At 49.0% G+C, this 27,029-nt stretch overlaps 1 protein-coding gene across 5 annotated transcripts; it reads right to left on the reverse strand.

Annotated features, from left to right (window-relative positions):
* CCDC136 (coiled-coil domain containing 136) lies at nucleotides 1-26,840 on the reverse strand. 5 transcript variants are annotated; one of them, XM_031455318.2, is made up of 19 exons: nucleotides 26,691-26,840; nucleotides 25,784-25,891; nucleotides 24,005-24,244; nucleotides 23,838-23,912; nucleotides 18,286-18,609; nucleotides 16,000-16,111; nucleotides 15,250-15,418; nucleotides 14,863-15,003; nucleotides 14,369-14,527; nucleotides 13,918-14,088; nucleotides 13,330-13,515; nucleotides 11,541-11,735; nucleotides 10,815-11,042; nucleotides 8,897-9,403; nucleotides 8,283-8,513; nucleotides 6,913-7,170; nucleotides 5,933-6,238; nucleotides 4,014-4,074; nucleotides 1-324 (listed from the first exon to the last, which is right to left on the reverse strand). In XM_031455318.2, the coding sequence occupies exons 1-19, from the start codon at nucleotides 26,746-26,748 to the stop codon at nucleotides 26-28; spliced, it is 3,828 nt and encodes a 1,275-aa protein (XP_031311178.2). In that variant the 5' UTR covers nucleotides 26,749-26,840; the 3' UTR covers nucleotides 1-25. The 5 variants fall into 5 exon arrangements, with proteins under 5 accessions (XP_031311178.2, XP_031311182.2, XP_031311186.2 ...); XM_031455322.2 differs by lacking the exon at nucleotides 10,815-11,042; XM_031455323.2 differs by lacking the exon at nucleotides 4,014-4,074 and having other exon boundaries at nucleotides 73-324.
* Nucleotides 26,841-27,029: the final 189 nt, after the last annotated feature.

Consider the following 27,029-nt stretch of genomic DNA (forward strand, 5'->3'; position numbering starts at 1 on the left):
ATTTAATTACAAGGAACCCAGGTTCTTACACAAGGCAGGAGATGGGAGCCAGCAGTTCCCCATGAGCCTTTCCAGCCTGAGTGGCTGAGGCTAAGGAGATGCGGACACATGGAACACACGGGTGGGGTGAGGGCTCTGGCACAGTGTGTCCTGCCCAAAGCTGAGTGTAGTGGCCACTGGGGATCTGCCCCCTCGGCTGGCCCAGGTCTGCCATCACTCCATGAGGCAGAACTCTGTCTCCTGTGGTCGCATGTTGGGTAACACATATAGAGCCACAGCTGCAAGAGCCAAGAACACCATAGGCTTCCACATCCCAAACATGTTCTGTGGGGACCAAAGACAAATGGTGAGTGCCCAGCCTTCTGAACCCTTCCCTAAGCCAGAGAGCCCCTGCCTACTGGTGCTGGGAAGATACTTCAGGAACATCCTGTCATGGTCCAGTCTCTCTTACCTCCTGGGTAACTGCTGGAGATGGTGGGGTCTTAGTCCCGCACCACTGATATCTGGAACAACACTATGTATGTCACGTGAGGTGGCTGCCTGTATTCATGGCCCATGGAATGTGAGGAACAGCAGCTCCTGTGTGTACAAGCAAGCTCAGAAGCAGACTGCAGGGTATCCAAATGGTTGCAACAAGAAAGGATCCGATGCATGGCAAGAAAAAGAGCGTAAATTTGGGCCCTTGGGAAAAGCAGCAGCACGTCATTAGCTTGACAGAGGAGAAGTGAGCTCAGAGGCAAGAGGATGATCAGACTGTGGGGGAAGTGGAGAAAGTGCACCGAGGAGTGCAGGCAAATATGAGGTTCTGAGGCAGCCCAGACCTCTTGTGGAGAATGGTGCTGGTTCAAGGAAACTGGAAGCCAGGAAGCTGGTCACTGGCCCTGCGAGGCAAACGCCAGGGTCATTAAAACACCCCTGGTTACCAGGTGTGTTGACTGACTTCCTGGAAATGTGCTAGAGTTGCTGAGCCTCCCAGACTCTGTGGACCACAGGAAATCCTACAGATTCATGGGACAACAAAAGGAACATCATGAAATATTGACAAGAAAATACATATACTTGGGGAAATAGTTCTTATTTGTTTTCTTTTTTTAAAAAAAGTTTTATTGAAGTTGTATTTTTTTTTTAACTGTATTACTTGAAAGACAGAATTTGAGTTTTGAGTCATAAGCTATGGTATAAAGTAACAAAAGGATGGTTTTAGGTAAGGACATACTAAGAATGCATTAGCTCAGAGAGTAATCGGAAAAGAGAATTTCTAAGCCAAGCATAAAGAGCAAAGAAAATTTCCTGCATTTGTAGGAATAGTTACTAAGAGGAAGAGAAGATATGAAACGGAAAACAAAACAATGTTGGAGGCGCATATACAGAGTAATTCATGTGAGAAAAATAACTGAAAAGGGAGCTAAAAAAATATTTACATGTTCAGATGCTTACATCCGAAAGTGCATTGCTAAAAACGTCAGTCTGATGTTCTTAAGAAAGGAAGGAGCTGAAGCCCATAGATGTGAGCTGGTGCCCTTTACATGGGGCAGAGGTGAGATTCTACACTTGCTGAGGAAAGGGGAGGTTTGGGTATCCCCAAGGGGTAAGTTGCGTCAGGCTTTCCTTTCAGACTGGTCACTAAATTGACAGATCAAGGAAATCACATTTGGGGACTTAATCAAGGTGTTTGACAAGATTTTCTTTATGAACTCCTTGGAGAGAATATGAGGCAACAAGAGCAGGAAGATGGCCATCTGCTGTATGACCATTTGTTAAGTGACCAGTGAGCTGGATGAGAGCCTGGAGAGGCGGTACTAGAGGCTCATCCTCATCTGTGACATGGGTGAGAATGGGAAGGTAGGTGGCTTGTCACCCCTGAGGATGAGGTGCAGCTGGTAGCGAAAGTGAACATTTTGAAACCACAGAGTCAAGATTAAAAACAAACAAATAAAAAACTTCGTAAGTGAAAACAGTGGACAATGAACTATGTATCTAATAGAGATGAATGGAAAATTCTGCCTTGGATCCAAAAATCAACACAGGCAGAGAATGGCGAGAGGACCCTTAGCATATGCCATGTGCAAAGGGGTTTTATAAACAACACATGAAATAAGTTAGCAATATGATACTAGTTATCAGCAGAGCGAGTGTGAGCTGAGGCTGCAGGAAGAGGCTGCTGTGTAGTGTCTTCCTAATAACTTGGAAGCAACCAAGGAAAACTGCTCAGAATGAGGAGAGATGGTAAGCGGAAACAGGACTGGAACTTTATCTGTTGCCTATTGCTAATATTAAGTCCTTAGAATCCAATTCACAATTTACCAGCTGTATTGCTTAGCCTCTCTACGCCTTAGTTCTATCACATATAAAATGATGATAGCTGCCTCATGGGGTTGTTGTGAGAATCAAATGAGTTAAAACATATCAGGTGATTAGAACATGCCCAGCACATAGTACACATTACGTAAATGTACGGTACGCTCTTTTTATTATTTATGTGGTGTTTTATCGTTTCTAAAGTATTTTCACATACATGAACTCATCTGTTCTTCACATGAGGAAGCCAGAGGTTTTTCATCCATTGCTTACACTTGAAGAAACTAGTGTTCAGATTATGTATTTTGCCCACTGGCACCAAGCTATAAGAAGTATAAACAGACTCACCCAAGTTCTCTGCCAACTTGAGTCCGCCACACATTCTATCCTACTCTGCTGCCGCAGTTTCTGGATGGGGAGCTGCACACTGGGGCATGGCCAGGCTCTGGGCATAACAAGCTTCCCCAAGAGTTCCTTTCTCCCCCTCTGATCAGGCCTGGCTGGGTTTGAGTTGGTCAAAGGTTATGGTTGAATGCTTTGGGTCTCATCCCATAGGGACTCAGAAATCTGGGAGTGTACAGGGAGGAACAGGTACAAGGAGAGATCCCTCTCACTAAAGGAGTTAAAGACTGCTGTTAGTAACTAGAATGTCCAAAAGAAGAAAGGAGAAGGGTTGAAGAGAAAAAAAGTGAGGAGGAAAAAAGGAAATAGTGATAAGTGCTACCAAGAAATGCTTCAGTGGTCACTCTGAACCTACGCATTGAACCAACTACACTCCGTTGCCAGAGATGTGAGAAGAAGGGGCGGGAACATGGGAGTGGCAAGAGAAACATGAGAAAAGAGCCAAAACAGGCCCAGAGAGAATAGTTTATGGGTTCTGGAAGGGTTCTACCTTGGGCCATAAGACTACATTTCACCTTCTGAATTTGGTGTCCTGTTGACAGATCCAATTACATGGGACTGGTGCCCAGAATATATCAGTTTGGTTCCCTGAGAACACGGCATCTCTGGTTAGTGGAAACTTTTCACCAATACCACATTCTCTCCAGAAAGCCCAGCGTGAGAAGCCAATTACAATTGAATCCGGCCTCAAAAGGGATGTGGCATTCTTGATCTGGTTTTTTTGGAGACCAGAAGCCCCAAATCAGAGAACTGCTCAGTAGTAAGTATGTAACATGGTAGGGGTTTGATGCCAAGGCTGAAAGATGATGAATTGAAGCTGCCCTCATACAAATGACCATGGGGCTCACAGCTCCCCAGACCTCCTCTCTCAGCCAGTGAGGGAGGCAGTGATTCCTTATTTTGCCATCCTGGGTAGCCACAGTAGTAAGAGCTTGGCTTTAGGGCTAAACAAAGACAAAGAGCAGCCAGGCCAGCCTTGCAGACAGACATCAGCTCATCAGTAGTCAAGGGAGCTTTGAAAGTTGCCACAGTGTTGGGACCATCCAAATTTTTCCCAGCCAGAAGACAGAAACTCAAGCCATGTCAACAGTAGGCATTCCAACACCTTGTGTGTTACAAAGATATGCTCTGAGATGTCATGGGCTTTGCAGTAGCCCAAGGAAAGCCAGGGCTAAAACTCAGACCTGACCATCACCTGTTATAAATCGGCAAAAGCAAGAAGCAAGCAGCTGAGAGAAAAGGGAAAGAGGAGAGGCCAGGGCAACCTGCACCCTCCCTCTAGCCCTGAGAAGGAGAGGACGCAATACCAGTACCTGCGTTAGGACGACGTCTCAGCCCACCAGCACCAGAGCAAAGCCGATATGACCACCAGGCCTACAAGAGGCAAGGAGAAGATGGGGGGATCGGGGGCAGGGGAGGGCTGCAACATATCACATGAGAAAGAGGCACAAGGAGAGACCAGGAGATGAGAGGTGGTACAAAAAGACATACACACATGAATCCAACAGATAATGAAGATGATAAAACAAAGGGAAAAGAGAAAGAGATCAAGAGGTTAAACAGCAGGTAAGCGAGAGCAGCGATATTTCTTCTCTGCTGCTTGGCCTGGGTCTTCCCCCTGGTGGCCTGCGGAAGACGCAAAACTGAACTGCTTGTGCAGCGGCTTAGGTCCAACTTGGGTGTTAGGTCCACGTTTCTGGCTTGTCATATCTCTCTCCTATTTTGTCAAGCAAGGATTATCTGCACCTAGACCTTTCTTGTATGTCAGTAAAACTTTGGAAAAGTGGCGCTCCAGGGAGTAGAGCGGTGCTCTCCAGATGAGTAGGACACATACTTTGCCTGGGTCACTCTAGGAAGAGCAGCCTCCTGCCAGGCCACCTGGCCCTTTGTTCGCCACGTGTTCTGGCTGCTTTCCATCAAGTCTCAGTGCTCTGGGCTCTGGTCTCTACCATCCCCTAGGAGTCTGATGCTGTCGTTGTGAGACAGAATGCACTAAAACAAGCTAACAATGGAGAAGGGTTAGTTCTTGACTGCAACAGTCGTCCAGAGAGAAACTGAATTTGCAGGCGGTAACACATATGCCATTAGAGCTGCCTGTAAAAGATGCAGGACCCATTTGCAGGAGGCAAAGCGACACTTCCATATGCAGACACAAGGAATGTGCTTGACTTGGAAGTAGAAAAACCTGGTCTGGTGTTTAGAAATGTGGCACCTGAGGCAAGCAAATCTATGAGGCTCTGAACCAGCATGTGGTGGGATATGAAGAATTCAGAGAAACAGAATACTGGGGGAGGGGCTGTAGTTACTCCTACTTTTCACATCCTCAGTAATGGTCCTCTGCCACAAGGTTAACAGAGAAATGCATGCTGGGTCCTTAGCCAGGGCTGCAGACTGAACTGCTGGGAAATTCCAAATAACCTGAGAGTTGAGTGGGACATCCCGCCACAAGAGACATTTTCTTCCCCTGTGTTTAGAGGGACACAAAGAACCTGTACTGTAAACTGAGGACTTATTCAGGAAGTACAAACTCTTCAGAAATCAGAGCCCCCAGTTAACTTCAACCAGGGCAGGGATTCAGCTGGTATGCACCTCTAAGATGTACCAGCTGTTAAAATATAGAAATATTTTTGTACCGCTGGTACATTACCCAAGATACTCCCACCTCAACCTCTGGAGATCCAGTGACTAAGGGGTTAAGGTTCTGGCTGGTCTCCCTAGACTGGCCAACACCCCTGCTGTACCAACAGAAATATTTTATCACTTCTGATTGTCCGTGGCCCCCACCCACATGCCCCGTAGTATACAGGGCCCAGAGGGCAACACCATCATCCCCACACCCTTCACAGCAACTGAGGTCAAGCTAACAAAGCACCTCAGAAGAGCAGGCCTGGATGACTCTCCCAGGCTGACAAACACCCTGAAGAAAGCCTTGCACTGTCAGCAGCGTTCGAGCAGTGCTGGGGAGGGTAAAGAACCTTCCAGAAGTAAGTAACGAGGGCTACCATGTACACGAAAGGAGGAAGGACTCCAACCAGCCCACCCTGGCTCCCACCCTGGTCTCTGCGACAGTTCCACAGCAACTCGGCCTCAGCCGGCCATCTCCCTCGGAGAGACTGCTCTCTCCAATCCCACCTCTGTCTCTACCTTCCCCGGAGGGCTGGGTCACCCCGAACACTGGGCACATGCGCCCCAGAGCCCATTTCCCATGTGATCCAGCCTTGGCTGCGGTTACCTTTTTGCTCTCAGAAAGTTTGAGGGAGTTGCTTCCCTCTGAAGTCTCATCGTCATCCTCCTCTTGGTCGTCGTCTTCCTTACCCTCCTGGCTGCGGAACTCTTTGGTTCCCTCCTCCTGATCTTCTTCGGATTTAACCTCGCTAGGATCTGGTGATCCAGAAACTAGTTCATCCCAGGACTCATCCTTCATTTCCTCCTCGATTTCCTCCTTCTTTTCCCCTTCTGTTTTCTCTTTCTGTTCCTCTTTTGTTAGATCGTCTAAAGCCATGTGACTGGCTTTGTAGTACAGCACCACCTCCAGACTCTGCGGGGCGGAGGCAGGGCAGGATGGGGGATGCTGTTACCTGTGAAGATCCCTACCCTCACAATAATGCTGAACTGTCTCATTAACACGCTGCTTCCCAGCTTGTCACCGTGCAGAGAGAGCACTGTGTTCCGGGACTGAGTTGATGTCCCTGTGCAGTGTGGAGGGCAGTCACACCCAGCCTCTCTGGACCTATGCATCTTTCTGGCTATTAGCTATTTCCGACAGCTCCCAGAGCGCAGATTCTGCACCTCAGCTGCTGCTTCCTACCCCTGCATGGTGACTCCCACTTTATCTAATCCTCTTCTATCTATGTGTACACAAATGCTTTAAGTTAGTTCCTCTCTTTTCATCCATTTGGTCCTTCCCTTGGGCATGTGACCCAGGAAGAACAGGGGGCCCAGAAAATTATTTTGGGCTAACTTAAATGGCCATACAGCCTAGGGGCTGTGGTCCTTTGGGGCTGTAGCTCCAGGTCTGAGTGGTCTGTATCCCACTCTCTCCTTGACTTCACAAGAAAAGGGATCTCCAAATCACTGCTAAGATGGAAATTTGCTAGAGATCCCAGAATCTTCTCTACAAATATGTCCCCTGGTCAGCATGGTGGAGATGATTTTTCTTCCCAGGATCTCTTTTAACATCCTGCTTATCTGGCTACTAAGGTCACTACTCACCTTTCTGGTCTCAAAGTTGCCCTCAGAACTCTCCAGGCTTGGCTTGGCCACCTTTTTATTTTTGACCCCATTGGCATTCTTGTTCATGTTCTTATAGCCATTCTTGCCCTTGCCTTCTTTGAGCTGGCGAAGCTCCTCCTGGCAGCACTGCAGCTGCCCCTCCAGCTGCTCCTGCACGGCCAGCAGCCTCCCCTGCTCGTCCATGCTAGCCTGGTACTGCAGCTGAAGCTCCCGCAGCTTGGCCTGCAGTTCTCTGATCTGTTGGTAGTGGAGGGCCAGTTACCCGCAGCTGGGCCTGCGTGATCAGTCTGGCCCCTGCCTGGGGGTCACTGCCTCAGAAATGTCCCTGCTAAAGCCCAGGAGGAAGTAGACAATACAGAAAACATTAAACTGTGGAAAATGACCCTCCAAAGTAGTTTGACAAAGAGGTTCTCCCTAACTTAAAGACCTGATAATTAACAACTAATGTGATCAAAGAAGGATGGCTTAAATTATGTTTTTACAGTGATCTGTCTGGGGAATAAATATAGGGCTACCCCCGTCTGAGCTGCGGGGCTTTATTACGCTTTATTAGTTATTTTTGATGGGAACTCCTACTTCACCCAAGCTATTTCTCTAATAGGTACCATCGCCTAAGGAACTGTGTTGTATATGCCTGAGACTGGATCTGGGCTCCCCACCTCACCCTGGAAACAGAGGCAAGTTCTAACTCTGCTCCCTAATCCCTGGTTTTGTCTTTCCTGACTTCTGGCAGCACATCATGGTCTCCTTGGTAGGTACTGATACTAAGCCACCTAGGCTCATGTGTTGCTTGCTCTCTGAACCTCTCCCATGAATACAGTGACCCCCACTGGACTGTGGACTAATCTGGGTCAGAGACAATGCCTTTTGTCCCATTCCTAGTGTATGCAGAGCACTCTTCTTGGCATTATGAGATCCCAAAGAGGAAGACATAGACCTGACCTTGAGGTGCTTACAATCTAGTTGAGGAGACAAGGCAAATACATAGAAAATAACTAAAGAAAACTGGCAGGTTAAAAAAAAAAAAATACAATGCTATAGAAATGCTCTAGGATACAGAGTGAAAGAGAGAACAGACATGGCAAAGGGGAAAAAAAAACATTCAAGGAGTCTTGGTGATCAGTAAATCTCAGCACAGTGGGGGCCTGAGAAGTGTCCATCAGTGATGCAGCAGACTGCCCAGCCTCCTGGGGTTCAGCTCCTGCTCTGTCCCTCTCACCAGGAGGTGGGCAACTATACAGAGCTGGCAGTGAGCTCCAGTCTCTCTCCTTAGCCTCTCTGAAATGGCTATGTCCTCCTCTGGCTCTAGGGACTCCTACAAGAAACCCTGCCTCCCTGAAAGCAGTTACCTCGTTCTTGTCATTTTGAGAGCCAGCGGGCTTCTCGGGCTTCTCGAGGCATTCCATGCACTCCTTGAATTCCTTCTCACAGGCATCCAGTTCTTCCTTCAGCTCTTTCTGCTGGTCCAGCAGCTTTTTCATCTGCTCTTGCAGCAGGCTGTGCCCCTCCTGGCTGAACTGGTACATGGCCTGCACTCCCTGCAGCTTGACCAACACCTTGGCAACCATGTCCTCAAAGTGCTGTGGAGGGCGGGAGTGGTGGTGGTGGTAGTGGCGATGACAGCACCCTGAGGAGCACCTGCCCTCCGCCCACTCTCTGTGCTAGGCCCTTTCTGGGGTGCAAAACAGCGGCCACAAGGATCCGAAGCTGCCCAGGGGAAATACTGTATTTCTTTCCGTAAAGAGCACCATAACTGTGTTGAGGACAAGTCCTGAATCTCATACCTCCATCCAGATGGAGAATCTCTGTATGAGATGGGCAGAGTGCCACATTTATTTCTGGTAAGTAACCCAGCTCAGCTCTGAGGCCACTGCCCACCTCACTGCTTGCACCCTTCCCCCGTGACTTCTCTCTCAATAAGAACCTTCTCCCTCTGTCTGACCTGCCATCTGCCTACTTTTACCTCCATATCTTCAGGCTCAGCAACCTCGTTGTTGGTGCTGCTGCTGATGTAACTCTTGTGACAGGTGTCAGAGCTACTGCTGATGCCGTAACTCCTCTTACAGGTAATGCTGCTGCTGCTGCTGCGGTAGCTCTTCTCGTAGGTGTCGGTGGTACTGGTGCTGCTGGTGTAGCTCCTGAGAAAGCTCTCCTTACTGGCCTGGCTGCTCATGTAACTCTTGTGATAGCTCTCCTCGTCATCAATATTACAACCATAACTCTTGCGACAGTTCTCGCTGCTGGTGCTCGTGCTACCGTAACTCTTCTTGTAGGACTCAAGGCTCATTTTTATTGATGGGGACTGGACTTGGAACAGCTGCATTTCTTCCAGGCAGAGCTGCAAGTCGGCCTGCAGCCTCTTCCGCTCCTCTAGAAGCCTCTCCTGCTCCTGCTGCAGCAGCTCCTGCTCGAACTGACTGGCCTCGTACATCTCCTGCAGAGCCTGCATCTGGGCAATGATCATCTTGGACTGCCGGGAGTGGGTGGCGAAACGTCATGGTTACTCTAGACACTGTGGTCCTCCTGGCTGCACCCCTCCTAGTGAGGATGTCTGCGAGCACACATCAGAGAACTGCACACCTACCTCCTGTCTCACCACAGCCTAGGTCTTCAACTTAGCCTACAGGTAACTGAACATGTGAGTTCCTTGCTCACTGGGGAAGCTCTCCCCAGGGCAGATACTCCACCATTTCCAGGCTCCCATTTCTGCTGGTTTCTACACTCTGGTAACTCCTTCTCTCCTTGGAGCTGTGCTGGGTGGATCTCTAGATCACTTGGGCTCCCTCCCCTCCCCTCTTTTCAGTCAGGTGTACCCATTATCCTGAACTTTAGGGCTCAGTCCCCTCCTTCACCCCCCAATTCTAAAATCAGTCCTGGACTCAATTGTGAGCATAAGAATTCCTTTCTCAGAAGATGCAGACTTGGAGCCAAGGTCTCACTACGAGTTCCCATACCTCCTGCCTCAATCCTGAATCTGGCCTCTGGGCATATTTCTTCTTGGCTGCTGAGGCCCAGGATGAGATCTGATCGGTTAAGGAAATATTTTATACCTGGTTCCTAGTCTCTGTGCTATCCAGGCTGAAATCTGATGCCCCTGGAATCTGACCAGATCTCACAGTTTGGACTTCCACTACTCCCTACATTTGCCTGTCTTGGCTAATATCTGAATGGACAGATTTCACCTAAATTGAAACTGTCTACCTGCTCTTCCTTTCCCCTACTGAGACCTAAGACTAAAAGCATCCCCCAACCCTGACTAGACTTGTCTGGAAATCTCCACCTGTGTGACCTCAGAGGCAGGACTTGCTGGTGCTTGAGACGCATCAATTCTCTAGTCTAACCCCCCTGACCTTGCTGTCATTGCCACAAAGTTCCAATGAAGATAGTACGGTCAGTACCAAGAACCCCACATGCTAGGAATTCTTCCCTTGGAAATGGATGGCCCCAGATGTGCCTCATGCCGGACACAAAAAGGTTATAGATTTTAATCACTGGAAAATGTACTTCTCAATTATCAACCAGCACATGAGAAAAGTTTAGAGTCAGTCCTAAGGAATCCAAACAAACACTAAGCTGATCTACTTCCAAATACACCTGGAAAATGAGATGTTGAAAGGATTGAGTCAAATTATCAGGAGATCACAGACTTCCAGGTCATCTGGGTTCTAGGCATTCACAGCGCTTCAACTGGAGATGCACCTGGGGGAGGAGTTAAGGTTGTAGCTAAAGCCATGAGTGGTTGTGGCTGAGAGGGCAGGGCTTTAGCTTCGTCCTTACTCCTGGCCAAACAGGCCTTCCAAACTCTGACCCCTCTGTGGAGCCCCCTTTCCCTACCATGCTGTTGCCCTCAGAACTGTCTCCCTGCCTCTTGCTATGGTTACCTTGTTATGACCACATTTTGAGGACTTAGGTGATTTGGAATCCTTGGGATTCTCCAACACTTCCCGGAAACCAGACTCCTTAAAATGTTGCAGTGCTCCATGCAGGTCTAATTGCTCTTTTAATACACATTCTTGATTCTGTATCAGTTTTTTCTGCTCCTCCTGCATGCCCTGGTAGAGCATCTGTAGTTCACACAGGTCTTGCAACTTTGTAAGAAGCTCCTGACTCTGTGAGGTAGAGTGGAAGGAAAGGGGCAGGAACTGTGGTGGTTACATGGAAAGACCTCTGCCTCCTTCCTACTGGGGACCCTCCCCTTGAGAGTCTCTGAGCTGGTTCTGCACAGCCCATCTGGGATTGGGATTGGCGGTGGTGGGTGGGGATCCCTCTACGGAGACCTGCTGGTTGAGTAGCAATGACCTCATACATTTGGATGTGTTTTGCAGTTTACAAAGTGCTTTCAAGTACATTTTCTCCAGATGGACTAAATATCTAAATATAAAATGCTGGACAGATTTCAGAGTATATGATGTATTTTAAGATGAAAACCCTAATCAGCTATACGGAACTGTTTTGTTTGAAGAGACTGGTGAGAAAGTAAGGAGAGGTTGGTTAAGAAAAGAAAAAGTTCAACCCCTACCCTTTTACTTCTCCCAAGTACAGTGACACTTAGGAAGCCTCTCAAAGCAGCTTCTCCACAGTGAGCAGCCGTCCCCGGCTGTGGTTACCTTGTGGAAGAGACCAGACTTGGGTATCGGGAACGTGAGTCTGTGAAGCTCTTCTTGCAGCTGGCCCTGCTCCTCCTGCATCCTCCTCTGCTCCTCCAGGAGCGCGCACTGCTCCATCTGCAGCTGCTCCATCTCCTTCTGGCTGGCCTTGTACCTTTCCTGCAATTCTGTCAGTCTGAAGAGCAGTGCATCACACTGTGGAGGGGGTGGGGCGTGGAGGGGTGGTGACTCGGGGATCTGGGCTCCCTGGTGTTTCTCTGCACTGTGCGGCCACCAGAACACTTGGTGCTCTCTTCTCTCTAGCGATTCACCAGGGTCTCCCTCCCTGTACAGTCACCTTAGACTGATCACCCCAAACCATACTGCACTCATACCGCCCTAGATGCAGAACGAGAACCCCAGCAGGCTGCTCGGCACTGCTGTTTGGCTGTGCTCTATATTCTGCCTCCTGGTCCCTTCCAAGGGCAGTTTGCGAGGGAGTGTTATCAACGCCCCTCCCTTCTCATTTCCTCACCTCCCTTTCCTCTGGTACATACCATTTTCCCACCCTGCAGGGAATTCTAGTTCCTGTTACTCTCATTATCGCCAGTTGTTTCTACAACTAATTATGCTCCTTACCAATAAGGACTTACTTTTACCCTGATTTCTCCCTGTTTTTGTTTTTAACCAGCTTTAAAAAATCTTCAGAAAAATACGAGCTACTGCTGAATTTGGGTTGAGAAGACAAAATCATCCCCTTGATTCCAAAACCCCAAATCTAATATTGAACTAATCTCAGTACTGTTTTCGGACTAGAGAAAAGGCTGGCTCTGTGTGTCAGCATGCTTCTCCCTCCCCACAGTCTCGTCCACTAGGAGAAGAAGTGGTGAGCAAGTCTGGGCCCCCGGAGCCTCTAAATGGAGTGGGAGTTGGGGGAGGAGGAAAAGGGAGCCTGGGTGTAGAAATGCAGACAGACAACTACTGGGGTGGTCTGAACAGCCTCCCCAATTCTGTGTCCTCTGAAGGCCTCTCCCTGGGGACACAGCCTGCTGTCGGCTGTGGCAGGAGCTACTGAGTATTCTGGCAGAAGGCAACTAGTTCTATCATCTTTTGAGGATCTTGTGCTTTTTTTTCCTCATCATTGATACCATTCTATTTCCTGGCAGCGATCAGGAGCTGAAAGTACTCAACAAGGCTACCTGATAATGACTTGCGTTTTACACCCTATGGAAAAAAGGGAAACTGAGGAAGGAAGGCCTTATTCACCACGACAAGAATTTTTTACTAAGAGAAAGTGAGATGAGAATGGTCTTCTGCTCAACTTTAGAATTCAAGCTTACAATTTTAACTCATCTGAAGTCATAGAATAAATCCTGGAAAAGTCTAAGTCCTTCTTATACCCAATCAACACTCTGGGCACAGGCCACACCTTCTGACAAGAGCATCTGCAGTCTGCCTCAGAAAACTGGACCTTTTCTTTCTAGTTCTAACAATCGTGGTTATATATGTTCTTCTCCACAAATGACAAGATAGTTCTAAGCTATAAATGTTAACATACATGGGATCATTCAGGAGTTCAGACTGAATCCAGATTCTACTAAGCCGTGGCTTGGCCTCAAAGTCAAGGTCAGGGCAAAGTTTTAAAGTTAACAGCATGGGGATCCGCCTTTGTTTCCTGGCTTTCCACGCTCAGCTGTGATTGGACAGGAAGCCCATCAAGCTTCCTGGTTGGTTGGATGATTTCACCTTTTGGGCCTATACCTCCTCTCTCCGGTGCTCAGGAGCTCTCACCTCTCTTAATTACAATTACCTTATTAGCATATTTTCCCTTGTCCTCTGGGATGGGCTGGGTGGTCTTGAGCTGCGTCAGCTCCTGCTGACAGAGCAGGAAGTCCTGCTCGAGCTGATCGTACATGTGCTTCTGCTGCTCCAGCGAATCCGTGCTGGTCTGGCACAGCCGCTTCATCTCCTGCAGCTGGGCATGCATCTCTGCATTCTGGGGTAGGGGAGGCAGACCCCACCATCATCCCAGGAGCTCCAGGTGCTGCACTCTCTCCTCTCAAGAGGGACTAAGGGGATCCTACCCTGTCCTTTCCAGTTCCAATTTCATCCCCATGGGAGCTACCTGAGATGGACCAATCCCTCACTGGCTCTACACAGAGACCTGGGGCTTCCTGGGGATGTGGGGAAGGGAAAGGGCTTCCTTTTCATAGGCTGATTTTCTGATTTAAAATCAAATCAATTAAAATCTGACACCACCTTTTCCATGAAGCATCCTTTTATCCCCCTCAACGACAGCTGCTCCACAGAACTCCTACCATCCCCTTCTCCCGTGTACTCGTCCTGTTATAGGACAGTCTGCCATGCTACACTCTCCCTCATCTGAAGCTTCTTTTACCTTCTCACTGCTCTCTTGGAAGCAGGCCACGATGCCCTTGAGGTGCTGCACCTCTGCCTCGTGGCACTGCAGGTCCTCCCGCAGCTGCTGCTGCACGTCCAGCAGCTTGTCCTTCTCACACATGATGTTCTGGTACTGCAGCTGCAGCTTCTGGAGCCGGCACAGTAACTCCTGCGGTGGAGGGGGCCTTGGGCAGGACCTCTGGGACCCTCAACCCACTCACTCTTCTGTCTGAGCCACTATCAGACACGGACAGTCTGAGAATCCACTTCTCCCTGCCCAGCACTTACTGGTTGTCCTCTTGTTTAATGGAAGACTCGAGGGTGGCCGGAGTTTGTCACCTGTGGTGCTGCACAGGTGGTGGCTGGAGCTACTGTAACTCTCTCCTCTTATCCCTCTTCCCCCAAACCTCCTGGCACCTAAGCAGCCCCTCACCTGGGGTTGCTGTTACCTTCTCACTCTGGCTTTCTATGACTGTGGGTTTCGTGACTTTGAGCTGCCGGAGCTCAGCCTGAAGTTGTAGCTGCACCTTCAGGAGCTCATTCTGCTCATCCTGGCTAGTATCGTACTTCTGCTGCAGGGCACAGAGTCTGCTCCTCAGCTCCTCGTTCTGTGGTGGGGAGGATGCAGGTAGAACCGTTACTCTCACAGGTCAGCAGACCCCTCTCCAGACCAGCCTGGTTCTTTTCCAGACGCAGACCTCTTGAGGAGCTCCCACAGGCCTAGGATTTGGTTTCTTCTCTGCAGCAGATGCTCAACAGTGACTACCATTTCTAGAATGCAATGCTGTATGACTTCTCCAAGTGCTCTCTGGTAGATTGTGCCCCTGGTCGCAGGGCAAGAGTCAGCACAGCACAGCCTTCCTCTGTGTTCATCCTCCCCTGAAGCGGCGGCTCCTCGTAGGCCCTCTGCCCTCCCCTGATGCCCTTCCCCGTCAGTGTTTACCTGGGTGACATTGTGGGAAGTCTGAAACCGAAGCATCTCATTCTGTGCACACTTGAGCTCCCTCTGCAGCCGCCTCTGCTCCTCCTCACTCGTCCGGCGATGATGCCATAGCTCTTCCAACTCACAACACAGTTTCTTACACTGTGGGGGAAACAGAACAGGAAGGCTGATTTACTAAAGGTGACGTATGCACTCAGAGAACAGGCTTGGGCAGAGCACAGCATTCCTTTTACTAGAATATTTACATCAGGCAAGCAAGCGGGACACCAGGATACTGGCTCCTGCCATAGCGCATGCCTCCGTTGTCAGCCTTGTGTCTAAGATGTTTCTACCGCAGGCCAGGAGGAGGTGACAGCAAGGCACTGAAGGGCACCTGCCTTCCCCTACCTTGTTCTGCATGTCATGCATTTGCTCCTCAGCTCCCAGCAGCTGCTTTCGCAAAGACTGGGTTTCAGGATCAGGCTCTAGGAAATCCGCTTCTGAAGTCTGAGACTCCGTTGACATCGTACTCCGTTCCGTTTTGGACTCCAGCCACCTTTCTGTTGCTCTTCGCGTCCTGTAATCCAGAACCCCAGAGCCAGGTTTGGGAGAGAGCTGTCTGGCATCGCCTACCAAGTGTGCTTGGTACTGATGCCTTCATTTTAGGCAAAAGATAGTAAGGAGCCTTTTATTGTGATTTACCTCTTAAATAAACACGCTTCTAAGATTACAGAAAAAGTCCCCAACACCTCAGTCTGTAAAGGCATGTCTGACTCTGTAAGAGTGCTAGTCCAGTCGGGCTCGAGGCTGGGCCTGGAGTCAAGCCAGCTCCGATCTGGAGGCACTATGCCATTAGACTGAATCAAGTCTGTGAGGACAACAAAGGAATTGTTTCTCATCTACTCCAGGGCAGAGCAAACCAGACCTAATGCCTAGAATGGAAGAAAACTCAATTTCAGAACTCACTCGGCTCTACTCCAGAGACAACTGGGTTGGATCTCCAGGCCAGCTTCCAGGCAATATCTGTATCCTTTGGAGACCATGGAAAGGACCAGCTCTCCAGGAGCAGAGGGACGCTCTTAGCCTGGGTATCTGCCTTCACTAGTTCTACTCAGGGAAGAGCCCAGTCCTAAAGAGCCCCCAGACTTCCAGCTGTACCTCTCACTCTCCAGATCTGCAAGCTGCCCGGTGAGGCTGCTGTTGCTGTCCTGCAGGGCTCGGTACTCCTCACTCAGGAAGTGGTAGCGGTCCCGCAGTTGCTGCAACTCTTCTGTAGAGGACAGGCAGAGAGGTGAGCTCCTAGGAGGAAACGTTGATGACCAGTCCCCCATTTTCTTACCTAGAAATCTGACTGCAGAAAACTGAATACTTTCTCTTTTTCTAAAGACAGAAGAGATACCACCTACAGAGGCTTAGACGACAGCGCCCAGAAAGTTCCACACTGCAATGGGTCTCTGTCCTCTTTCAGTTAACTGCCCATCTTTTCATCTTCCCAGAAGATCTCCCCTGTGTGCCCATCTTCAAAACCCCAACCAAGACAGTCTTGAGATTTTAGGAGCTTGTATGGGTTTAATTAAGTTTTTGGCTTACTGCATTTAAAGTTTCCATTCAACTGTTTATGGTTAGCTTCCTCTTACACTTTTAGTATGAAAAGCTGACAGATGTGAACTGCCAGATGTTACACTGCCAGTGTGGGGCTTTCAAAGACAACCCGAGCATTTTCACCTTCTGATGTCCTTTTACTTCCTTTATCACCATGGAATACATCAGCCTGCATGTGGTCAAGAATTCTAATGATCTGTTATCTGCTGTCAAAAAGCCCACCCCAACCAGACCCACAAATTATCCATAGGCATCGGCAGAGATCTGGCTGAAATGCCCCAGCACGTGTCCCTTACTTCCACATACCAATAATTTTTAATGTTGTGATAATACAAACACCCAAATTTGTTTTATTTCTTCATGATTTCTCTCAGAATACTAATATTGAAAGAACACTAACTTGCTCTAATTAGAACACAAGGCCTCTCTTACCTGCTGTAAGATTCAACACCCTGAAATTCACTTCTAATGTTCCTTCTTTATTCCAATCAAAAGTCCTCGACATACTGCCGATTACCACAGAAGGAAGGAAGGAAACTAATCGTTAATGAAAAGCAACCATGTGCTAAGTGTTAGACTTGATTCCAGCCTCGGATTCAGTTGTGTTGGAGTCCTTTCAACACACTATGTATTTCAATTAATCCCCAAAATAGCCCTATAAGATTTTCTATCTTTCTTTCTTTTTTTTTAAATAAACTTTTAGTTTTAGAATAGTTTTAGATTTACAGAAAAGTTGCAAAGATAGTGCAGAATTCCCTGGGAGTGTTCTCACCTAGTTGCCCCTATTGTTAACATCTTCCCATGAGGACATCTGTCACGACTAAGGAATCAACACCGGTACATTACTGTTAACTAAACTCTACACTCTATTCAGTTTTTTGTACATTTTCCCTAAGGTCCTTTTCCTGTTCCAGATCCCATCCAGCTGTAAAGTTTTATTAATCAACTTTGACAGGTAAAGAAACTGAAGGTCAGAGAGATAATAAGCATGCTAAGCTCATCCTGCTAATTGGCAGAGCTGAGATTCTGAACTCAGGTCTGTTTAACTCCAGCCCAAGCCTTTCCACTGTTCTGACCTCCCTCTCTTAGTACCACCAGTTCCGAGGCTCTTCTGAGAGGCTTGTTATAGCTGGGAAACTTGCAGTTCTTTGATTCCTTGTTGATTGCCTCTGTTTGACCTGGCCTAGTACAGGGCCTCCCATTATACCCAGATCATAAATCTAGCCTCAGAATAAAGGCAAACTCTCTGATGTCATGAATCCTGGCAACTAGCTGGGAGACTCGCTGTCTGAGAGCAGAGCTCTAAGTTTTTGAGCACCTCATGTAGTACTGGAAATAACCTCTCTTTCTCTCCAGCTGTCTTGTGCTCCTGTTTATTGCCCCTAAAGCTTCTACTTGAGAAGGCTAAAGGAAACTAAAAGTTAGCATCTTGGGACCTGGGAGCAGGACTGGAGCCCCCCCAGAAAGTGCCCAGGCAAAGCAGCACGATGCCAGAGCAGCGGGAAGAGTTTTCTAAGGTGACAGGCCCCTATACTCCCATCCCAGAACTGGAAACTTTCTCAGGAAGTGTTGTAGCATAGGCAGTTCAACAAATGCCCAATGGTGCTCCGAGGAAGAATTCTCAGGGTACATCCCCATGGTGCTATTTCTTACACTATTATGGACTGGTTATGTGACATCAGGGTAAGTTCTTCTCGCTTACAGTTTTGCATTTAAGCTGGAGGTTTTTTCCTAGACATTCCTAATTCATGACCTAAGCCCAACTGCCATCATCTTCTTGCACACTATCTCCCTCTGCTTGATTTGACTGACAGACTGTGAGGAGGGCTTGCTTTCTCATACCTTGCATCTCAGAGAAATCTGAGAGACTTAAACTATTGGATGGGTCAGATCTCTTCATTTCTATTTCTGCACGGAGGGAGGTGATCTCAATCTCATATTCTCCCCGGATGCGCTCCATGTCCTCGAGTTCATTCTGCATCCGGCAGAGATCCTCCTGCAGGGAGGCTATGTCACTCTCATGTTCAGTCGCAGAATCCACCGCTGCTTGCCGCAGATTCTGGATCTCAGCCTGGGCCAGATGCAACTCCTGTTCTATTTCCTTAAGTTCACATTCTTTTTCACGCTCTAACAGGGAAATCTCCTCCCGTAGAGACCGCAGCTCACCTGCAAAGCCCAAAGGTTGAGATGGTCAAGAGGATAAGTGAACTCATCTACCATATTCTAGAGGCACAAAGTCAAAGGCAGATTTATCTTTTATCTATAAAGTCTTGACAAGCTGATCTCTACCCCATCAGAGAAGCATAGCTTCATCTGGTTTGGAATAAAGGGAGTACCTCAGAATGGAACAGAGTGAATCTATGTTGTAAGGTACAGTGGAAAAGTACATCGTGAGGCTTATCAAAAGCAACAACTTGGGCTACTGCAGACAAAAAGTATTAAGTGCTTCTAAGAAATCACCTGACAGTTAAAGACCAAACCTAATTTACAGCATTTTACTGATGCCCTGAGTCTCTCCAAAAAGTCCCTGACTAAAATAATTTACACAGACTATTTTCATCCATTCAGTCTGGGAGCTTAGGAACTACAGAGCTTCAGATCCCCCATGAACTGCTTATGTAAGTACTGGCCCCAAAACAATGTGTATTTAGAACTCACAGCTGAAATTCAAATATAAGTTCATTACATAATAACCAAACATGGGAAAATAATCAGTATTTCCTAGATGCTAATCAGTAAGGGACTGTTTAAACTGAAGGTTAAACAGAATATAGGCATATCCATAGAGAAGACATGAAAAGGTTTCCATAATTTACTAACTAGAAAGAAAAAGAGCTGTAAAATATAAGGTATTATCTTATTTTTGCCAAAAATTTGTATGTATAATATATAACACAAATATACAAAGACAGAAAAAGGCATGGTAGGATCTATGTCTCAAACCATAAATCATAGTTGCTTTTGAGGAACGAGATAGCATGCGACATGGATTTTAACGTCCCACATCATATATACCAGCTGTTTGATTTTCACAACAAGCCTATATATTATAATAGGTTTTAATTTACAAAAGAGACGTATAAGAGTTCTCAGTATCTGTGGAGCATCTCAAGGTTTCTGGACACAGGTGCCCATCTGGGATCAGGAGAACCTAAAAGTGGGGAGAGAGTAAAAGGCAACTGCCACCAATAAAGAATTCAAAATTTGGGAGTCAGGAGTAGGGAATTAGTGAGGATTGGGTTGGGAGGCTCAGGGCCTTCCCATGAACTCTTTGCAAGGTGCACTGTCTCCCTCCCTTGCCCCCAACTCCTGCTCATTCTACTCACCATTCAGATTTCAACTTTCCCTAGCCTCTCTCCCATCTCCTCAAAAAAACTCAGCGACGTCCTCCATTAAATGTTCTCATAGCGCCTTGTACTTCGCAGTGTGTGTGTGTGTGTGTGTGTGTGTGTGTGTGTGTGTGTGTGTGTGTATAAAACATTGGTCTCCCCTCATTTGGTTGTAAACTTCATAAAGACAGGAAACATGTCTGTTTCACTCACCATCACAGCACCAGGACCTGCCACAGAACCTGGCATAATGCACTCAATAAATAATTTGCTGTGTTCATGGATAAATGAGGCAGCGGTTTAGCTAGTCCACACACTTTTACTGAGGATCATGGGTACAGAATTACATGTTTGGGTATTAAAAAAAAAGGAGAGAAGAGAACATAGATGTTTGAGAAGAAAAATTTGGACATACTGCAGATACAAATGCTGAGTGGACAGGGTGTTTCGGGGGCAGGGGGAAGGTCTGCTGTACTCAGCCAAGCTCACAGGTGCACATCTTTTGCTAGTCTCCCTTCTCTACAAACATCCTAGCTGTCTCCTCTTCTTGGTCTGTTCAACAAGTATTAATTGATCATCATCTCTGTGCCAAGCCCAAACATCACTTAGATTCTCTGACTTCCTTCCTATTTGAAGGAAACAAAGTCCTTGCTCTTTCCACTACTGAAGGTCTGCCCCTTGGAGCTTACAGTCTAGTGGGGGAGACACACAAGTCAACCGGCCATTAGGATAAAGGCCTGGGTGGAATTTCTGTCGGGAGACTGACCAACCTCCACTTCCCCACTATGTCCTTGATGTTACGGCTCAAATCTCCCTTAGGTTGTCCTCTGGGATCTAGCCCTAAAAATGACATTCTCAGATCAGCTGGGGAATGTTGGAAGGTCGCCCTCAGCCTCAGAAAGCTCTTAATTAGAAACACAAAGGAGCGGAGGGACTGGACTTGGCAGGCCCGAGGGAGGGTCTTATCTGGAAGCCGGGCGGGGCGAGCCCCGGCTGGGAGTTGGAAGGACCCGACCCGGGTTCCGAAGAGCTGGCGCCGGTTGACAGTGGGGCTGGAACCGTCGGGGCGAGGCTGAGGGCCCGGGAGCTGGGCTGCTGGTGCGGAAAGGTCAGTTCTCACTCACTGGTTATGGCCTCCATCTCGCCGGCCCCCCCGCAAGAGGTCTCTCTGGGGGGCCTCCCGCCGCCGGCCGGTCCCGGCCCCCGAGGGCCTGTGGCGGCCGGAACGGCCTCTCAACACCAGCTACCTCTGAGGCCGCGCGCGCCCCCTCTTGACGGAAACGGGCAACGCGCGTGCGCAAGGACTCTGGAGTTTGGGCACCTTCACCAGATCAGCAGTTCCCACCCCAGCCCCCACCGCCACTCTCGCGCTTAGATGAGATCTAATACTCAACTGGATCCTTTCCTTCATCATACAAACATGATCATCTAGTGTGTCCCATCTCAAAAAAAGAACACCAAAAGCTCTCCCTTGACTTCGTCTCCCTTATTTTTCTACTTCTTTTCAAAACATGACTATCGGAATTAGGGGTACTCACCTCCATTTCACCTCCCCTTTCCTTTTCAATCCCAACACAACAGGCTTATTCTCACTGATATGTCTCACAGCCCTCCGTCTTGCCAAATACAAAGGCCATCTTACTCGACTTGGCAGCTTTTGACACCGCTGATCATTGTCTCCTTGGAGCACTTTCTGCTCTTGGTTTTCAGGTCACCAAATACTTCAGTAGTTCCTCCTACCTCAGTCTTTTTTGTTCATTTCTCCTGCTTTACTGGACCTTTAAATTCTGGAGTATCTCTGGGACTAGACCCCTTTCTCTCTATGTATCTCTCCATGTGATTTCACGGTGGTCTCCCATGAATTCAAATGCCTTCTATGTGCCAATGACTCCCAAGTTTGTATCTCCAGCCCTGATCTCTCCCCTGGTTCTAGATTCGTATTTCCAACTGCCTCCTTAGTATAGTTACTTAGATGTCAATAGCCATTTGAAACTCAACATGTAGAAAACATGTCTTAAACGGTTCCCCTAGCCCCCAATCTTTTTCCTTGTCAAGTCTTCCCCATTCCAGTAAATGACACCACCATCCTTTCAGTTTCTCAGGGCAAAGTCATCTTTCATGTCTCTCTTACCCCCCCCCAATCCAATTCATCATGTCCTGAGAGCTCCAATTTCAAATTATATTCTAAATCATCCCCATTTCTAATCCAAGCAACTATCATCTCTACTGCAATAATTTGCTGATCAGATTCACTGTTCCCTTCATCTAATTTCCACACAGTAGCTGAAGTGCTCTTTTTAAAATGTAAATCAGGTGGGGAGGGTATAGCTCAGTGGTAGAGTGCATGCCTAGCAATCCCCAGTACTTTCATTAAAAAAAAAAAATCTAATTACCTCCCCCCACAAAAAAGAGTATACAGAGCTTACAGAGATACAATATATATCTCAAAAAACTGGAAGAAAAAAAAAGAATTATTTTTTAAAATTAGTAAAAAATATTATCCAAAAAAATAAACATAATGAAAACAAAAATGTAAAGCGGATCATGTCCTTCCAGCCCTGCTAATACCCTCCCATGTTTTCCCACTAAACTTAGAATAAAAGTCAAACCTCTCAGCTGGCTGTAACCTGAATTCTGTAATCTGAATTCTTTTCTTACCAGAATCTTCCACATGCACTTTGCTTCAGCCACAATGGCCTTTGTTCTGTCCCTCAAACACCTGAAGCTCAACCTTGCCTTTTGCGCTTTTGCCGTTGCTGTTCCATCTGCCTGGTGTGCGCTTTCCTCAGATCTTCCTCATTACTCAGGTCTTAGCTCAGATGTCCTCTTCTCAAAGAGGACTTTTCTAACTATCCTATCGAAAATAAACTTCCATTTTACCCCATCTCTCTACATCATATTGTTGTATTTTCTTCATAGCACTTATCGCCACCTGAAATGTTGCTTGTCTGTTTTCTGCCTCTGCCTGTAAAAATGTACTCTCCATCAGGGCAGGAACCAGTCTGTCTTGTTCATAACTGGTCCTCCAAGTATACAGGCACTCAGTAAATGGTTGATAAAGCACATAAATTAGCCCTATTTTACAGTTAAGGATCAGAAGATAAAAGTGACTTGCCCAAGATCACAAAGCCTCTTTTGTGGCAGAGATGGGCTCAAGAATTGGTCTGAGACCAATGCTCACGTGCTTTCCCTGTGCAACACAGCTCTTGCCATTTCTCTCCTTTGCCCCCTCCTCCCTGCCCCTTTATTGTCTACTTTTCCTGCATCTATCTTTGCTTACATCTTCTTTCCCTTCTCGTTCCCTCCCCCTCCCCCACCTTGGCTTGCTCCTCTCTAGGCCTGCTTCCTGGCCTTCCTTTTTTCTCCATTTATACTTCTTTTTTGGCTTGATCTCAGTTCTCCCTGGAGAGTCCCTGCAGTTTTCTAGGGCAGCTCCCCTCAACCTTCCAAAAGCCCACAGATGTAACAAAATCTGTCTCTTTATTTGGCGGTGCTGTGGAATGTGGGACGCCTGCCTTGCTGCTTCCCAGAGACAAAGGGATGTGGGCGTTAGAAGAAAGGGCTTTTGGGGCCACCAGCTTGGTTCTAGGTAGCAAGAGAAGAGTCCTCATCTGCTTCCCTTAAAACATGCACAGAGTCCCCTCCAGTTACTTCTCATTGGCTCACTGCTCTTCCCATGGTGCCCTTGGAGGGGCAGGAAAAAGGAATCTGGTTGGGAACTTAACCCTGACTACCTACCCTTGGCACTGACCAAGAGAACAGAGGAAAAGGGATGCAGGAGTGAAGGGGAGAGACTGCAGGAGAGGAAAAGGAGAGAGTTAACCACAGGGAATGGGGGAGAAATGGGAGGGCAAGAAAGGGAAGGGGAGGACAGAAGAGTGAGTCAGAGATGCATAAAGAAAGGAAACGAACTAAAGAGGAAGGTGGAGAGACAAGGAGAAAAGGGTGAGAATAGTAGAAGAAAATGAGGAGAAAGTACTGAATTCAGTTCCATCTGTCTGCTATGCCTCAGCCAAACCCTCAAGACAAAAGTCCTGGGATGGCCACCCGAGTGCAAGGATTTACCTTGGAGCTGCTGGATCTGCTTGGTGAACACCTCTGCCTGCTGGGCACTGGCCAGCCGCTCATCTTCCAGGAGCCCTGCAGTGAGGGGGGAGCTGGCATCAGGCCTGGAATCCAGTGGGCACAGAGCCTTCAGGCCCAGGCCCTCCGGCTCCGTGACAGGCACTCACCCTGCAGCTCCAGGGAGTCGTCCTCATGCTGCCCTGCCAGTTCCCGGGTCTCCTCCAGCTCCGCCACCAGCTGCAGCACCTGAGCCCTCAGCTCCTCCAGCTCCGTCTCCGTGAGGCTCAGGCCTCGGTGCTTGCTGACTGACAGGGAGCCCACACTGCCACCTTTCTGCACTTGATCATCCTCTTCCTCCACTTCTTCCTCCTCTTCCTCTTCATAGAGAGCTGGGAGTAACACTTCCCCTAGGAGAGACCCCCATCCCACCAGTGAGTAAGGGTCAGCTGCCTTTCCACAGTCCTTCAAGGGCCTTCCAACTCACTATCTCAGGGCAGAGATGGTATAACAGTGCCACCTTGTGTCACCCCAAGGAGCCCCTGGGCAGGACCTGCGCACAAGATGAGTCCTCCTCAAGTGTGAGCTTCAGGTGGAGGTAGCCCCTCTGCCTCCCAGGCCCTTTCTGGACCAGTGTCGCACCTGGTGGCCTCCTAGTACTGCCTTGGGGCAAACTGAGCAGCCAGATGCTGGCTCAGCTGTGCGCAGCTTACACAAAGATACCTGCTTCTTCAGTCCTCATCTCTGGGTGGTGAGACAAGTAGTCAAGAAAGGATTCAGACACTGGGTGTGTCTTTAAGCCAAATAGGGCAAGAATTACAGTTTGGGGGTTTGTAGAATGTTTACAAATTATCCAGGTGGCTTGTGAGAAATTAGCCTTTCATAAGTAAGCATTGCCTGTCAGTAGACAGAGAAAGAGAACATCTGAATTAAATGATTCTCAATGTTTTACTTGGACAATCACTGGGGCCCTTTCAAATATATTCTATCGAATAGTCTTTTTGAAATTTTCTACCAGGTTCACCTTTCTTTTCCCTGCTGAGTGTCAGGAGGTTTCCCCTGACAAGGCAGTTTTCGGGAGGAAGTCATAGGTTATTCTTATGTGTAAAAGAAAGCCTGACATTTTAATGCATTAAGAAACTGGGGTGTACTGGTTCCCAGCCTCTGGCTGGCGATCACCCCCTCCTTTGCTGCAATGCAGTTCCTCTAAACAGCAAAATCTTGTCTGGATGGCAACAGTTTGTTTTAAAATTCTGTATCTCTGGTCTGTCTTTGTCGGATAACAACAACCTAAGGTTCATCTGGGACCCCTTGGGGGAGCAGGATTGTACACACTGAGTGTGCATAGGGACCTGGGGACCCTTCACAGGAAGTTCTGGAAATAGGACCAACATCCTTCTAGGGTCCTGGTGTTGGCAGCAATTGCCAAGTCGCATGGGTGTGGTGGGGAGGTTGGCCTTCTCACCTGTCCCCCTCCCGGGCTCCCTCTTTCTGGCAGTAAGCTAGCCTAGAAAACCAAAGCCACAAGGCTTCCATTCGAAGTTAATGGTGGGGGCACCAGAAAGATAATACACATGCTCACTTCTCTGCTTTTGAAAATAAGAGACAGCTTGGGATCTGGGTCGGGAGGCAGTGAGAACAAACCCCCTGCTGAAAGGCTGCTTCAAAGCTCTGTCCAACAAGGCCTCTTTCTCTGTCTGGCAGCTCCCTCGGGACACACAACCTGGTTAGCTGGTGATTAGGACCCCAAAGGGATGTACCCTGAACTTCCCTCAAAGCCTGAGGCCTGAGGAGGGGTTGGAGCTCAGGCCTGAAGGATGGAGGGGGCTGAGCTGAACTGGGGGGTGGGCTGTGTCCTGGCTCAGAGTTCTGGGGGTCAGAGGGAGGAAGGAGGAAGGAAGGAAAATTGGGTGAGGGGGAGGGAAAGAAAGCTTTTTGGGAAAACTCACCCTCCATAGCTTGCATCCCCCGCCGTTCTAGGGACCCCCAGCGTTGACCTTTCTTCCTCTCACAACCCTCAGACACCTCGTAGGAGCCTAAAGTGGTAACTGTGGGTCCTGTGAGCAGGGAGAGAGGAGGTATTGTGGGATGCTAGGGGCAACTGGGGGCTGGGGTGCAGCGGGAGGGGATGAGGACACGCCTTCTAGCTCTTTGGAGTCCTGGGGGGTTTTCATTCCGGTGGAAGTACATGGCTCACTCTGCCCAGTGCTGTGACTCTCCTTCCCAGGCCGCCCCTCAAGCTGGGCCTGCGGGGACACCGCCCTGCACTGCCCAACCTCCTCTCTACCCCCTGTTCCAGGTTTGTCTCCTTTGCACAGACGGAAAGGATGTGTCTCTTTGGCCCAGAGGGGACAGGGGAGATGGGCAAGGATGGCAGAAGGCGGGAGCCAGTAAAGAAGAGGCTGAAAGGATGAGGTGGTGCTTGGAAGGGGAACGGGGTTATTGGGGGGGGGGGGTGAGGGGCGTTTGGGAAGGGGCTCTGGGCCGGAGCGGCTACCCTCCCCTCCATTCTCTCACTGGACTTCGTCCACCAAACCCGTGCCCCAAGCTTAGAAGCTTTCGGGGTCAGAGCGGATGCAGGGTCTGGAGTCTCCAGGGCTGGAAGCACTGCCGGCTGGAGATACGAGATGGAGACGGCTCAGGGGAGAAGCTGCCAGGGAGGATGCGGCCGGTGTGGGAAAGACCCAGCCCGGAAAAATGGAGACCGGGCCGGGGTTGGGGGTGGGATGGAGGGAGGAAGACTTAGGAGGGAAAGGTGGGGGCAGCGGAGGGGGAGAGGAAGTGGGGGTCTGGAGGGAGGAGAGATGGAGAAGAGGAAGGAGCGGCAGTGGAGAGGTGAGGGAGGGGCGCTCTGACCTGGACCCGGGCAGCTCCAGCCCGCGGCGCCCGCGCCAGCCCCGGCGCCCGCCTCCATGGCTTCTCGCGCAGCCGCTGCCGCCTCCCGGAGCAGACGCTGCAGCCGTGAGGCCGGGACGGTAGCCGGGCACGCGTGGGGACGGAGGGAGGGCCGGCCGGCCGAGGGGGCGGGGCCTGGCCCGGCCACCTGACACCGCCCCCGCCGCCGCCCGGAAGCCAACCCTCCTCCGGAGCGCCCTGACCCTGAGCTGGCGGGCCGGCGCGGGGAGGCCGAGCGAGCAAGTCCCTCGACACGCCCCAAGGCCCTCGCGGAGGGAGCGATCAGATCCCCTGGTCTGG

The sequence above is a fragment of the Camelus dromedarius genome, chromosome 7 (assembly GCF_036321535.1).
Source record: "Camelus dromedarius isolate mCamDro1 chromosome 7, mCamDro1.pat, whole genome shotgun sequence".
Classification (NCBI taxonomy): domain Eukaryota; kingdom Metazoa; phylum Chordata; class Mammalia; order Artiodactyla; family Camelidae; genus Camelus; species Camelus dromedarius.

Coding starts and splice junctions, on each gene's coding strand:
- CCDC136 (XM_031455318.2), bottom strand. CDS start 26,748: ATGGAGGCGGGCGCCGGGGCTGGCGCGGGCGCCGCGGGCTGGAGCTGC. Junction 25,892..26,690: donor CTGGAGCTGCCCGGGTCCAG/GTCAGAGCGCCC, acceptor CCCTGCTCACAG/GACCCACAGTTACCACTTTA. Junction 14,089..14,368: donor TAGAAAGCCAGAGTGAGAAG/GTAACAGCAACC, acceptor CCTCCACCGCAG/GAGTTACTGTGCCGGCTCCA.